At 47.8% G+C, this 13,938-nt stretch overlaps 1 protein-coding gene across 10 annotated transcripts in view; it reads right to left on the reverse strand.

Annotated features, from left to right (window-relative positions):
* Positions 1-13,938, reverse strand: part of UBR4 (ubiquitin protein ligase E3 component n-recognin 4) — a 142,202-nt gene that overhangs the window by 41,684 nt on the left and 86,580 nt on the right. For all 10 annotated transcript variants that reach the window (XM_030805617.1, XM_030805618.1, XM_030805626.1 and 7 more), the window contains 11 exons: positions 12,620-12,769; positions 10,917-11,144; positions 10,019-10,097; positions 9,269-9,514; positions 8,264-8,432; positions 7,627-7,771; positions 6,944-7,029; positions 5,919-6,006; positions 5,317-5,510; positions 3,487-3,726; positions 2,898-3,036 (listed from right to left, as the gene is read on the reverse strand). In XM_030805617.1, coding sequence (XP_030661477.1) covers positions 2,898-3,036; positions 3,487-3,726; positions 5,317-5,510; positions 5,919-6,006; positions 6,944-7,029; positions 7,627-7,771; positions 8,264-8,432; positions 9,269-9,514; positions 10,019-10,097; positions 10,917-11,144; positions 12,620-12,769 — 1,764 coding nt within the window. The remainder of the gene's footprint in view (positions 1-2,897; positions 3,037-3,486; positions 3,727-5,316; positions 5,511-5,918; positions 6,007-6,943; positions 7,030-7,626; positions 7,772-8,263; positions 8,433-9,268; positions 9,515-10,018; positions 10,098-10,916; positions 11,145-12,619; positions 12,770-13,938) is intronic.

Genomic DNA, 13,938 nt, shown 5'->3' on the forward strand with positions numbered 1-13,938 from the left:
TACACATCTGTGATACATAATAATACAATGCTGAGAGAAGCAACTTATACTAGGTTACACAAGTATTAAAAGTATGGCTGGAATTAGAATTTCTGTCCTTCTGACTCCGAAGCTAAATGTTCTTCTGTTAACCCTATAGGTGCCCCTTTTTCACTGTTCTTTAATGTCTAAACCTCCCCCCGCCCCCGCCCATATTATGCAGGCTGGGAACTAGCACTGGACAAGCTAATACTGAGGGAGGGCCAGCAGCCTCAATATGGAGCAGTCTCCCTTCCCTCCCTCCCTCCTTCCCTCCCTCTCTTCCTTCCTTCCTTCCCCTTCCTTCCCCTTCCTTCCTTCCCCTTCCTTCTCCTTCCTTCCCTCCTTCCTTCCTTCCTTCCTCCCCTTTCTTTTTCTCTTTCTTTTTCTTTTTCTTTTCTTCCCTCTGTGGCCCAGGCTGGAGTACACTCGGCTCGCTGCAGATTCCCTGCGTCCGGCTCCCGTGATACTCCTGCCCTGGCCTGCGGGCTGCCCGGGATTGCCGGCACGCGCCACCACCCCTCCCTGGTTTTTCTCCTTTGGCTGGAGGCGCGGTTTCGCCATGTCGGCCAGGCTGCTCTCCAGCTCCAGACCTCCGGTGGTCTGCCGGCCTCGGCCTCTAGAGGTGCTGGGACTGCAGACGGAGGCTCGCTGACTCGGTGCTCCGTGTTGCCCGGGCTGCAGTGCGGTGGCGTGGTCTTGGCTCGCTGCAGCCTCCGCCTCATAGCCGCCTGCCTTGGCCTCTCAGGGTGCTGGGATTGCATCCTCTGCCCGGCCGCCGCCCCGTCTGGGAGGTGGGGAGCGTCTCTGCCCGGCCGCCCATCGTTTGGGTTCTGAGGAGCTCCTCTGCCCGGCCGCCCCGTCTGGGAGGTGAGGAGCGCCTCTGCCCAGCCGCCACCCCGTCTAGGAAGTGAGGAACGTCTCTGCCTGGCCGCCCATCGTGTGGGATGTGAGGAGCGCCTCTGCCCGGCCGCCCATCGTCTGGGATGTGAGGAGCGACTCTGCCCGGCCGCTGCCCCGTCTGGGAAATGAGCACATCTGCCCGGCCGCCCCATCTGGGAAGTGAGGAGCGCCTCTGCCCGGCCGCCCCGTCTGGGAGGTGAGGAGCGCCTCTGCCCGGCCGCCCCTTCTGGGAGGTGAGGAGCGCCTCTGCCCGGCCGCCCCGTCTGGGAGGTGAGGAGCGCCTCTGCCCGGCCGCCCCGTCTGGGAGGTGAGGAGCGCCTCTGCCCGGCCGCCCCGTCTGGGAGGTGAGGAGCGCCTCTGCCCGGCCGCCCCGTCTGGGAGGTGAGGAGCGCCTCTGCCCGGCCGCCCCGTCTGGGAGGTGAGGAGCCCCTCAGCCCGGCCGCCACCCCGTCCAGGAAGTGAGGAGCCCCTCTGCCCGGCCGCCACCCCGTCCGGGAAGTGAGGAGCATCTCTGCCCGGCCGCCCCGTCTGGGAAGAAGTGAGGAGCGCCTCTGCCCGGCCGCCCCGTCCGGGAAGTGAGGAGCGCCTCTGCCCGGCCGCCCTGTCCGGGAAGTGAGGAGCGCCTCTGCCCGGCCGCCCTGTCCGGGAAGTGAGGAGCGCCTCTGCCCGGCCGCCCCTTCTGGGATGTGAGGAGCGCCTCTGCCCGGCCGCCCCGTCTGGGAAGTGAGGAGCGCCTCTGCCCGGCCGCCCCGTCTGGGAAGTGAGGAGCGCCTCTGCCCGGCCGCCCCGTCTGGGAAGTGAGGAGCGCCTCTGCCCAGCCGCCCCCTCTGGGAAGTGAGCGCCTCTGCGCGGCCGCCCCGTCTGGGAAGTGAGGAGCGCCTCTGCGTGGCCGCCCCTTCTGGGAAGTGGGGAGCGCCTCTGCCTGGCTGCCCCGTCTGGGAAGTGAGGAGCGCCTCTGCCCGGCCACCCATTGTCTGGGATGTGAGGAGCGCCTCTGCCCAGCTGCCCCATCTGGAAGTGAGGAGCCCCTCTGCCCGGCCGCCACCCCATCTAGGAAGTGAGGAGCGTCTCTGCCTGGCCGCCCCGTCTGGGAAGTGAGGAGCACCTCTGCCTGGCCGCCCGATCTGGGATGTGGGGAGCGCCTCTGCCCAGCTGCCCCGTCTGGGAGGTCTACCACAGAGGCCAGAAGCAATGTGGGGGCTGGACGTGGTGGCTCACGCCTGTAGTCCCAGTACTCTGGGAGGCCGAGGCGGGTTGATCACTTGAGGCTAGGAGTTCGAGACCAGCCTGGCCAACATGGCGAAACATATGAAAAATACAACTGACAAACCAACCAACCAACCAAGCGACAACAAAACAGGTCTACCCTGGAGTCATACTCTAATTTTTTCTATTTTCCTCCCTTTCTGATCCTTTATCCCACTTTCTTTTTCTTCCTCTTCCTTCTCCTTCTTCTTTGTCAAATAGAGGATTGAGTTATTATCATTGATCCATACAAAGTCCCTCTCTCATTTATTTTCTTTAATTCCCACCCCCATTTCTATTCCCCGTCTTCCCATGTGCAACCTTCCTAATATGTTTGATATGCGTGTTTTTGTTTGTATGTACTTTTAGAAAATGTTTATTGTTTTGTGTGCAAAAAAATAATAATAATAAAAAAAAGAAAAGAAAAAAAAAATATGGAGCAGTCCGTGGAAGAAAGGCAGGGCAAAGCATCCAAATCTAAAGTTATCTGTACCTGGAGATACTCTAGTTTCATTATCGATCAACACTTTTCTAAAATCCTATGCAAACCATGTCTTTCAATACAATATACCTTATGCCATTCTTTGCTCCCACCCAAAAGCTGGGCCCTGAAACTGGTGTTGAGTCGAAGAAGGCTTGGGCTAGAAAGTAAAGTGCACTGCACTGCACCAGGTCTGCCCAAAGTCCAGATCAAGGCCACAGCCCTGAGTCTAGGCCAGATCTGGCCTTACCTTCTTCCGGTCTTCTTCATTCTCAATGGGATCCACTGCACAGCAAGGCTTGGCATAGAGCATGAAGTCGAAGCGGGCGTATTTACAGAAGCCACAGGCATTGCAGAGGAAAGGATCCTTTTCATCGTAGTTGATGGATCTAAGTAACCAAAGCATTTGGGTCAGTGAGGTGACAAGGTTGGGTGGGGTGGGGGTCACTCTGAGGAGATGGATTGTGCCGCATTTATATACTCTGGTAACTACTGCAGGGGCTACTGAAGGGACAATAACAAATGAATGATTTAAGCAGCCAGGTAACAAGAAAGCAAGACCCAGAGCTAAACTTCTGGACCTCCCTCCGCCCTTACCCTCCACCCCTGCCACAGGACAGGCACACTCGTGTGCACATGCACACACACACACACACACACACACTCTCTCTCTCTCTCTTCTTCCTCCTCCCTTTCTACCCTTGAACCCACTCTACAAACCCATAATTCTCTAAATGTTCTGAGGGAATCAGACACTATAATTGCTCACACTGACACTGCTACAGAAAAATAACAAGGAATGTGCACAGCCCTGGCCTAGGGGACGACCAATGACTTACCTGCATTTGTGACACTGGTACACATTCTCTCCACAGTTGCCACAGACTCCTGGGTTGGCAGGGACTGAGGCACTACAGCGAGGGCACTGCAGGGTCTCTGTGGAGGCCTGGTAGTTTTCATAGAAGTCTGCAAACTCAATCATCAGATTGGAGGCCACAATGGGCAATGGCAGGTCAATCTTCACCTCTGTCTGCCCAGGGGTCAGCTGAACCTTCTTGGCTTTGTGCCAGCGAGCTGGCCTAGGAAAGACAGACAGCCTTGAGATTTTCTCATCTAACCCTCAGTGATAACAGTCTGATGAGACAAAGAGGAAGACTGTCCCATGTATTTTTCTAAGGCAATTAAGTGGTTACTCTAAGGAAAAGAAATCTGGCATATAATAGGAAGCCAGTTTTAAAAAAGTTTTCCACTAACTTTTCTCTATAAAAAAAGGAAAGAACATACAAGTGCTTTAAGCTGTTATACATGATACCTTTTGAAATTCCAGGAAAACAACAGAAGTATATATAACAAGGGAAACCATGACTCCAAAAGCATGCCACACTGAAGCCTGTAAGAGGTGCAATGATGATGCATGCCAAGTTCCCATCCTGCCAGCAACCTTGGAAAGATAAAGCTAGGCTGTTTTAGAGAGGCAGAGGAAGAAAATCAGGGTCTGAACCAAGTGCTAAGTCAAGTCATAAGGAGGAAGGTATGCAATAGTTTTGGGGTGATTATATAACACAATGAGAGCTAATATTTACTGAGTACTTACTACGTGCTAGGCTCTGTTCTCAGCACCTGACACATACTAACTCATTTAGTCCTTAAAATAAAACCCTGGAAGTGGGATCCTATCTCCATTTTATAGTTACAGAAACTGAGGTTAAGCAGCTTCTCTTAAGGTTACAGAGCTACGTAGCAGAGCTGGGATCTGAACCCTAATAGTCTACCAGTAGCTCTGCTGACTCCACACAACGAAAAATCAAACCCACCTCCTCTGGAGGGGAATGGGCCACCCTAATGTGCAGCATCTACTTTCAGGTCACCAAGGTGAAACTAGGCTTTTCAAGGCAAGAAGAGAAAACCTCCCTAGGCAGCCTTCATGGCCACATGTGCTGTGGTAATGAGCCTTATTCTGCCTCTTGGAATAACAGCAATACTTCCATCCTGTGTGTAGAACAGCTCTGTAAGTCTTACTATTCAAGTAGTGTCGACCTGTGTTCTCCCTTCAGTAGCAATGCCTGAGAGTTCAACAAAAGGCGATCTGTCTCTGTGAAAGTCAACACTATAACCCATGTGAGTGCCTCTCTTGGCCTAAATATGACATGCCCTGATTCAGTCACTGGGATACACGGGCTAGGAAGATCCAGTATCAGCAGATACAGAGAAAAGGCACCATGTGGAAATTGAAGAGTGTGTGTACTAAAGAAGCTTCTTGAGAAATAACTTCCTGGTCTATGAGCAAGAGCACAGCTGTCTTAATCCAAGAAATGACAATTACTTCCCAATATAGAAGGTTTTATCTAAGTCTAGACCTTTGTATAAGAATAGTTAAAATGGGCATGAGAAGCCTGGAGGTCCCCTCACTCAGCTTCCCCTCCCTAGGCAGGCTGTTGAGGAACTTCCACAGACCCCTATGGCTCCACTGGACTAATTTAAAAATAATCTTTGTCAACATCCTTAGAACTGTTGTTTCACTTTTGTCCTTCGGTCAGGAATGGAGGGGCCAAGAGGATGTATTAGCCCTCTAGGGATGTGCTGCCTTACTCCATTCCAGGAACCGAAGGCAACAACTGAGCTTCAGCCTTACAACCTGCTGCCCCTCCCAAGGCCTAAAAAGCCCATACTTGTTTTTCAACTCCACGATGGCCTGCACGGTTCGGTTGTTATAATACAGGTTGATGGTCCGCACCATCTTGGTCCGTTTCAGATCCCCAATTTTCACTGTCACTTTGCTGATGGTGTGACTGCCAATGAGCTTCACAACCTGCTGGGTGGTGGTGTACCGTGTGTCCACTTTGATGGAAGACAGCTTGATATACTAAATACAAGAGTTCACAAAACATGGTATTAGTTCAAGACTCGTACTGCCTTTTTAAAAATCCATCAATGTAACCCGCTCTTCATCCACAAGATGAAGTTTCTATTTAATTTTTTAAAAAATATTTTGTAGAGATGGGGTCTCACCATCTTGCCCAGGCTGGTCTAAAACTCCTGGGCTCAGGGGATCTTCCCATCTTAGCCTCCCAAAGTACTGGGATTATAGGCTTGAGCCACTGCACCCAGCTAAGTTTCTATTTAAGGTAATAAATGTTGCAGATAAAAATTCCTACTGTTGGTGACCAACCATTAGGAGAGGAACATCTATGTGATAATGATCCATCTCTGGAAACAAGAATCCCACTGAACCTATTGGCCTCAGGACTGTCCATGTACGGATGTTACTTACACAGAACGGTACTTCTGGATTATTACACACCAGGCAGGGATCACTCTCCAGGTAATAGCCATCAAACTCCACTAAGCCAGACAAAGTGCTAAGGAAGAAACCAGTCTTAGCATGAACACATTTTCATCTTAGGAAGCACGAGTTTCACAAAAAAATCATGACAAAGCCATGGCTCGATGTCCCCCAAAGTGAGCCCCACCCTAGTGAGAACTCAAGGACACAGGAGAAATCCCAATAGGATTACAAAGCCACAAGAAAGAAATTTCAACTAACTGACCTTAGATGCTTCCTAATCTTTGATCTATCCTTCAGAGGAATTCTAAAAAGTAGTAAAATTTGACTCAAGAGTCACAATTAAATTTACTAAAAATCATTGAACTGTACATTTAAAATAGGTTAATACATCAATTATCTCAATAAAATTTTTTAAATTTTTTTAAAGAACAGTCACTACTAAACCAGAGAAATAATAAACTGTCAATTTAACCAATATCCTCTTTTAAAAGTTTTTTTAAAAAAAGTAAGACATTTTCTTTAAATTTATCTTATTTAACTTAAACCCTTGAAACTAAAGACCTTTTTTTTTTTTTTGAGACAGGGTCTTACTCTGTCATCCAGGCTAGAGTGCAGTGGCATGGATCACAGTTCACTGCACCCTCGAACTTCTGGGCCCAAGCCATCCTCCTGCCTCAGCCTCCCCAGCAGCTGGGACCACAGGTACACGCCACCACGCCTGGCTAACTTTTTTTAAATTCTTTTTTAGAGATGAAGTCTCACTATGTTGCCTAGGCTATACAGACCTTTCTACATCACTACTCACCAAACCCTGAACTCAGCAATGACATTTTGAGTACCTTCTATGTGCAAGACCCTGGCCTACATGGAGGGGACTGGAATCTCAACTAGGCAGATTCACTCTTCTCCCAGGGGCTTGTCAATTCCTATGTAAGAGCCTATCAACATGTAAATAACTCCTCAGAATGCTGACTGAGCTTCCCACAGGTAGAAAGCAAAACAAAGCTCACTTATAAATGTTCGAGTTGGGGTGGTTGGTAAGAATATGGTTTTGAGTCCTCAGAATCTCCACAGCCTTCTGTGAATACTCCTTCAACTGAAACAGAATTCAGTAAAGAAACAAGTTAAAGCCCAAGGGGAAGTCTTATTGGAAAAGACTTTTGTCTTCTGCATTCTAGCTGAATACTGCCCTAGACGTACCAGACTTCTCAGTCAGAATCATATAAAGCTGGGCCTAATTTGAATCATTTAAATGGATTCTATCTCCTTTAGAAGTTTCCACGAGCTTTAGTGATAGGTGGTACCCTTTTCCGACCTGATGGAGGAAGATCATTTTTATTCTTATGGAGAAGCCATAAAATGGTTAGCTAATTGCAGAAACATTTTCTGGTATGTAATCAGGGCTACCAGCAAAACGAGGAGCACTTGCTTTTCCAAGGAACTGTAATGAGTTCTATCTTTTTTCCCCACTTGACCTTGACCTACTTCCTATGTTAAGTCAGATTTGCTAGTGTATACTGTCTACATCACAGACATATTACAAGTGCTTAACAAGAAATGCAAAACTAGATATATTTAAAAGAGGTTTCCTATATGGACTCCCTATATCTGGGTTATTCATAATAATCTTAACTCAAGAGAAAAAAGGTTAAATATGGCAAGTTGGCCTCTCTGACCATAAAGCAACTGTTACCTTCTTCTCCGTTTGTGGAGTTTTCAGGGAGAAATATCCTAGGAGGTCCACAAACTGGGCAGCCTTACGACCATAGGCTGGGAGTTCTGGCCAGATGGACCACATCAGATCTAGCAGGAGCTCCTGTTGAGATTTGCTGGAATTTCTGTGGATATATGACAGCTCATGTTACCAAGCAGTAGAAAACCCTGAGGCACCTGTGTTTATCACTGAGGTTCTGGTATTGTTTTTGTAAATGTATCTATTTCCCCACAATTATGGGTTAAGTTTGAACGGTTTTGTTTCTCTTTTGACAATCAATCCTACCAGATGCAGCACAGTCATTTGCTGCCTCTACCCATCACCCAACGTACCCCAGAGCAGAAGCTGAGCTTTTTCAGCCTAAAGGGTCAAGCTTGGTCATGTTACAAACCCTGAAACATAGCCTTCTGAGTAGAAAACAGATCCTCTCCTGCCTATGACATCAGTTTAATGGCTAAAAAGCAGACAACGATAAAGAAATCTCTAAAGCACAAGAGGATTTAGGCTGGCGTAACTACTGACTCTCTGACCGTATATAACCGAAAACCAAAATAACTGCGTTACGCACCCTGGCCTCAGACCCTTGCAGATCTGCCAAACCAAGCCCTGGCCCTACCTGTAGATGTGCAGCGTCAGACAGTGGGCCTGCCAGCGCACCGAGGAAGAATTGGACTCTAACAGGAAACAACGCAGGAACTGGATCAGGGTTTCCTTATCAGCAAATTTGTTCAGCTGGTTAACCAGAGCTGTGCACAGCTGGTCCTCCTGGCTGCCAGAGGTCTCACCTGCAATATTAGGACAGGACTAAGGGCTGAAGAGTAGGAAGAAGTCCTCTAGGGTCCTAAGGCCTGGGCTACCAAATGGGGAGGGAGGGAATTCTGTCCATTTCTAAAAGTTTCTATTGAATGCTGATATTCTGCAAAACCATTTTTAGTTGTTTACTGGGGAACAAATAGGTCAGCCCCAAATGAGACATATGTGTAGTGTTGGTGATGCAGTGGTGAGCACAACTGCCTTCCAGATGAGACATAAAATGATGACACTAAAAACCATAGGATAAAGTGCTATGTAAGCTGGCACTGAACAAATACAGTGACGCTGAAGGAGGAACTTCTTTTAAGAGCTTGCAATAGGCCTGCACAGAGATGTCTGATCATTAACTGGGGGAATGTGAACCACCACCATGGCTCTCAACCCTGATCACTGATCTCAGGTCTCCAAGGACCATGGAAAGCAGTGCAGCTGATGGTGAGGGTCAGCTAAGAGAGCTAACATTTACTGAGCATTTACCAACGTACTCAGTGGTACTTCACTTAACTCTGGTGGGAGCTCCACAGAGAAGGTGTTATTATTTCACAGAATAAGAAATTTGGCCTACTAAAAATGGTCAGTGCACTTTGCCTTTTCTTATTACTGTCACTTGGTATGAGAAGTCATGCTCTTTAAGGTGTCACTTCAGTATAATTGAAAATGAGACTGAAAGTAGACATTAGAGAACATTTGGGCTTTAGGTCCCCTGTAAATCAGGATTAAAAGAGCTTTTACAACAGGACAAACCATATGCTCCAAGAGAGATTTACATACATCATTGTGGTCACAATGACAAGAGGGTGACCCTTACCATCTTTCTCCTTTTCTTTTTCTTCTTTCTTGCTCTTTTTAGTGGAAGACTTGGACTGTGTTGCGGCTTGTCCAGAACTGGCAGCCACAGGGGCTGAGGAGGAAGAAGCACTGGAGGATCCCGAAGAGGCTGCCAGTGCAGCGAGCACTTTGCTGCCACACAGTGCACAGGAGAGCAGTTGCAGCAGCACTGGGGACACGCCCTCATCCACGAGGAAACTGACTTGGAGGAGGAAGTACAGGACGGCTGCAAGCAGAGGAGACAGAGGCTCAGCTCTGAGATGACCTCAACCAGACTCATGAGAACCAAAACAACGTCTCCCTACAGCTGCGACTGCCCTGTTCTCACCAGCTTTCTTTGCCATGTTCTCTCTGCTGGACATTGTGAAGAAGTTATACTTTCTGTGGAAATCTCCGAAAAGTATTATAACTACTCACCGACCACAGCCCCCTGCTCCTTTGAATAAGGGGTTCTCTAGACTCCATCTACTCCTCTTTGACTTTACTGCCACTACCTGACCTGGAGGTCAGAGACTCCTACTTTGTGCTTCCACAGCTTCCCAAACTTTGACTACCAGTCCTCACCACTCTTTTAGATTTTTACTTGTCTTCTTTGCTAGACAGAGTTCTGTCTAGTCTATCTTGTTCATAGCTATATCTCCAGCATCCAGTTCAGTGCTTGGCATATAGTAGGCCTTAATAGTTCCTGAATGAATGAATAACAGTAATCAAAAGGAGCAGCATTGCTTACAGTCGTCTTTGATGCAGAATTTCTGCCAGTTGATGGTTCGCTGGGCGGCAATCTCTGCACAGGCTTTCAGATGCTCCATCTGAAACAGGAACCAACCACAGGAAAGGAGTAACTCCACCACACTGCCCAGACAAGCACCACACCTGCTGCCTGGAGCCATCTCCCTGACTTTGGACTACAGCTGAACATGATCTTCTGAGCAAGGCAGATGCTTCCTGGGATGTCTGGTCAACCTGGGACCATGACCCACACACTGCTGCAACCGCTGCAGCTCTTACTGAACCTGCCTTTGTTCTACCCCATCCCCACGCAAGGCGCTGTTTTCAGGAACCTTCAGACTACTCAATAAGGCAACAGCAAAAGGTAGACCATGACCTAAGAAACTACAATCCAGTTTACTTTTCTTGATATATAACGATAGCAAGAACACGAGCCAGCTAGATTAAAGACGTTCTTTCTAGGTTGTTCACATACAAAATACTCAGTTTACTCCTCTAAGTCCAAACAGTTTCTCTTTAGGCAGTAATACATTTTTCTACTCAAACCTTCATCATTTCTTTAGTATTCAAGGGTAAAAACCAGAGGTGAACAAAGAAATCAATCCTGACTAGGATGTAAGCAAATGGCACTGGTAAGAAACTCAGGCCACTAACCTCACAGTGGAGGAACTGCTGCCAGGTGGGACGAGAGTGCTGAGGGGTACATCCCAGATCCTGAAGCCAACTACACATGGTACAGCACCCAGACAGGGGTTATGGATTTACCCTCATCTCAGCCCTAACCATGCCACTGTCAACACAGTTAAACGTCCTGCGTTATTACCTCCAGCCCTATTACCTACTTGGCTAAGCCTTATCACATGCCCCCTCCCTGCCTTACCAGGTCCCAGCCCTCGTACCAGGCTGATGAGTGTGTCATATTGCAAGGCGGAGCCTGAGCTGGCTGTAACCACACTTGCCCGGAGGAATATCCCCTGCTCTTCTAGCAGCTTCTTGATCCCACGCACGTGAGAGTCCAGGGTGTGCAAATCCCGGAGTTGGCGGTACTTCTCTTTGGATCCACAGATGAAGAGCAGAAGTTTGCGGACTTGACGGCGCACAAATGGAGTCTGCTGGATCATTAGGTACTTGAGGAGAAAAACACCACAGAGAGTAAATGACTCTGGGACTGTATCTATATCAACTGTGGCTCTCACACCCTAGGTTTTAATAAACTGTTATTAAAAGCTGGGGACAGGCCGGGCACGGTGGCTCACACCTGTAATCCCAGCATTTTGGAATGCCAAGATGGGCTGATCACTTGAGGTCAGGAACTTGAGACCAGCCTGGCCAACATGGTGAAACCCCATCTCTACTAACAATACAAAAATTAGCTGGCTGTGGTAGCACTGCCTATAATCCCAGCTACTAGGGAGGCTGAGGCAGGAGAATTGCTTGAACCTGGGGGGGCGGAGGTTGCAGTGAGCCGAGATCGTGCCACTGCACTCCAACCTCGGCCAACAGAGCGAGACTCGGTCTTAAAAACAAAAACAAAGGCTGGGGAGAAACACAAACCAAGCTATTTCCTCTTGACCAAACTAGCCTCTCTTGAACTTAAGTATCCTTTAAAGAGACCAGGAGAAAGAAAGGGAGACAAAGAAATCAAAGAGGAAAATACCAATATTCATGCATCTCTTCCTTGTGCCCTTAGGAATCTACAGGGAAGCTGGCCTCCACTTCAGCCCACCCAAAGGGAAACTATCAAGAAAAAAAACATTCCAAATCTCTTTTTCAGGTAAAAGAGCTAAAGAAAAGATTGGGTTGGTACAACTATGTAACTCAAAATCCTCATCTGAGGTTTGCTAACAGATTATTCTTCCCAGAGTTAATCTATCTCAGGGTTGCTGTGCTGGTTACTAAGGTTATTAAGCTATTGTCTCTCAGTTCCCAACCCACCCCTACTGACGCTGCCCAGTGATGCTGAGGCCAGAATTATGCCAATGCACTACTTCTTTGCCAGCTGGCTCCCTCTTAGGTTCTGCCAACAGGGAGGGACACTGGCAGCAGGAGGAAGAAGGGGCTTGCTTCTTCCCATCTGCCTGCAGTCCTAGCAACAGCCCTGCACCCTGGCAGCCACAGTGAGTTCTAATCATCAGCTTCTCTCACTGCTCCCAGCATCAACCACATCACATCCCCGCAGGGCACCCACTTCCTGATAACTGCTTCAGGCAGTTACTATCCCTGTGTTACCTCATGTTTCCTTTTTGTCTTTTTTGTTGTCCAACAGCATTTACCCAATTTCCCATATTGAAATCTCTCTGTTAAGATAACTAGTATACTTTGTTTTTCTGACAGAACCTAAATTATTAAACTTGCCCACTATCAGCACGTGTGGGGGAGTTCAACATAGAGAATCAGAAGGTAAAGTATGGCTTGTTTGATACACATCTCCCACAGTTCTACCACACAGTATGTTCCAGAAAGGCAAGACCAAGACCTACAAAGGTGAAAGGGACTCTGCAAGGGGAAATACCAACTAAGGATGAGGAAGAAAGGGGCCCACAGAGGTGAATGCAGATGTGTCCTCAGCCCAACAAGCATGCAGCTTGGGACTTTCACTTACCTCGGAGAGAAAGTAAAACCACGAATGGTCAAAGACAGGAGGTGGGATTCGAGAATTGGTGTCAGCAATCTTTTTGATTTGGTATGGAAGCCTCAGTACCATTTCTGTTAGAAGCTGAGTATAGGCCTCAAACACATCAGCAGCATGACCCTGGGAGAAGAAAATTTGCATGAGAACCTGTGACTATCGATTTTCCATGACCACAATTAGGAAAAAGCCTGGCTCATTAGACATATTACATGTTGGAGGTGGTAAAGGGTGCCTTTCAGAGCTGGAATGAAGACTGACCGACAGTTTATTCTATAAACTCAGAAGGCCCAGGCTTCTGGGGGCAATTTAATTACATGCAAAGGTTACAGTGGAGGCAGACCTCACTTCCTAAAAGTCCTAATATTTCACTCTATGGTTTTTGACATTGGGTCGATTGTACTCTGCTTACATAAAGATGAGTGCTAGAAAGGCCAAAAAAATTGAAAAAAAAAAAAAAAAAAAAAAAAAAGGTAGTAAGGATCTCTGACTTCTATGAGATGTATTCTATTCCCTAGAACCAAAATTTCCCATGATAACAAGAAATTGTTAAATAAACCAAGTTGGGCAAGATCACTAAACTCAGCCAAGATTCCTGGCTTCATGTAACACAAAAAGGCAGGGGTAAATGAGAGATGTGAGGACAGTGGAAACAACAGCTATCCTGCAAGCTGTGTGGTCCCATAAAAAGAATATGTAAGAGTTTGAGGGCACAATGTGTCTCACATATTCAACTCCCAGTTATTCATCGGTTCTGTATCAAGCACTGGAGTTGTAAATAGGAATAAAATATGGTTTCTGCTGAGAGTGTAGAGGGGAAGACAGGTGAAGGAGCACACAGGGTGCTCCGGGAACCCAGGACAAGGCTCTCTTGAGCAGACTTGATGGCAGGGAATATATGTTAGGGAAGTTTTCCGAAGGATCCAAAGCTTGTGCTGGGTCTTGAAGATGGGCTAGGAATTCGCTAGACAGGAGAAGAAAGGGGAGCAGAGGGAGAGGAAAGAATTCCAGAAGGGACAGCATGAACAAAGGCAACACGCCACATCTTGGGAGATGTGCAGGCTGGCAGGGCTGCGTGTAGGGTGTTATAGATGACAAAACTAGAGTCAAGCAGGTGGCTGGGTCCTCCAGAACTTTTTGGCCTATAAGTTATGGAAAACCACCAAAGAGTCATGAAAAAAGAGCAAGACACGATCAGATCCACACTCTATGCCTATCGTATTCCTACCCTACTCAAAGCTATTCTGAGTGGGCAGTGAGGAAGAGAGTGGTGAGATCAGTTAACACGGACT

The sequence above is a fragment of the Nomascus leucogenys genome, chromosome 24 (genome assembly GCF_006542625.1).
Source record: "Nomascus leucogenys isolate Asia chromosome 24, Asia_NLE_v1, whole genome shotgun sequence".
In the NCBI taxonomy this organism is placed as follows: Eukaryota; Metazoa; Chordata; class Mammalia; order Primates; family Hylobatidae; genus Nomascus; species Nomascus leucogenys.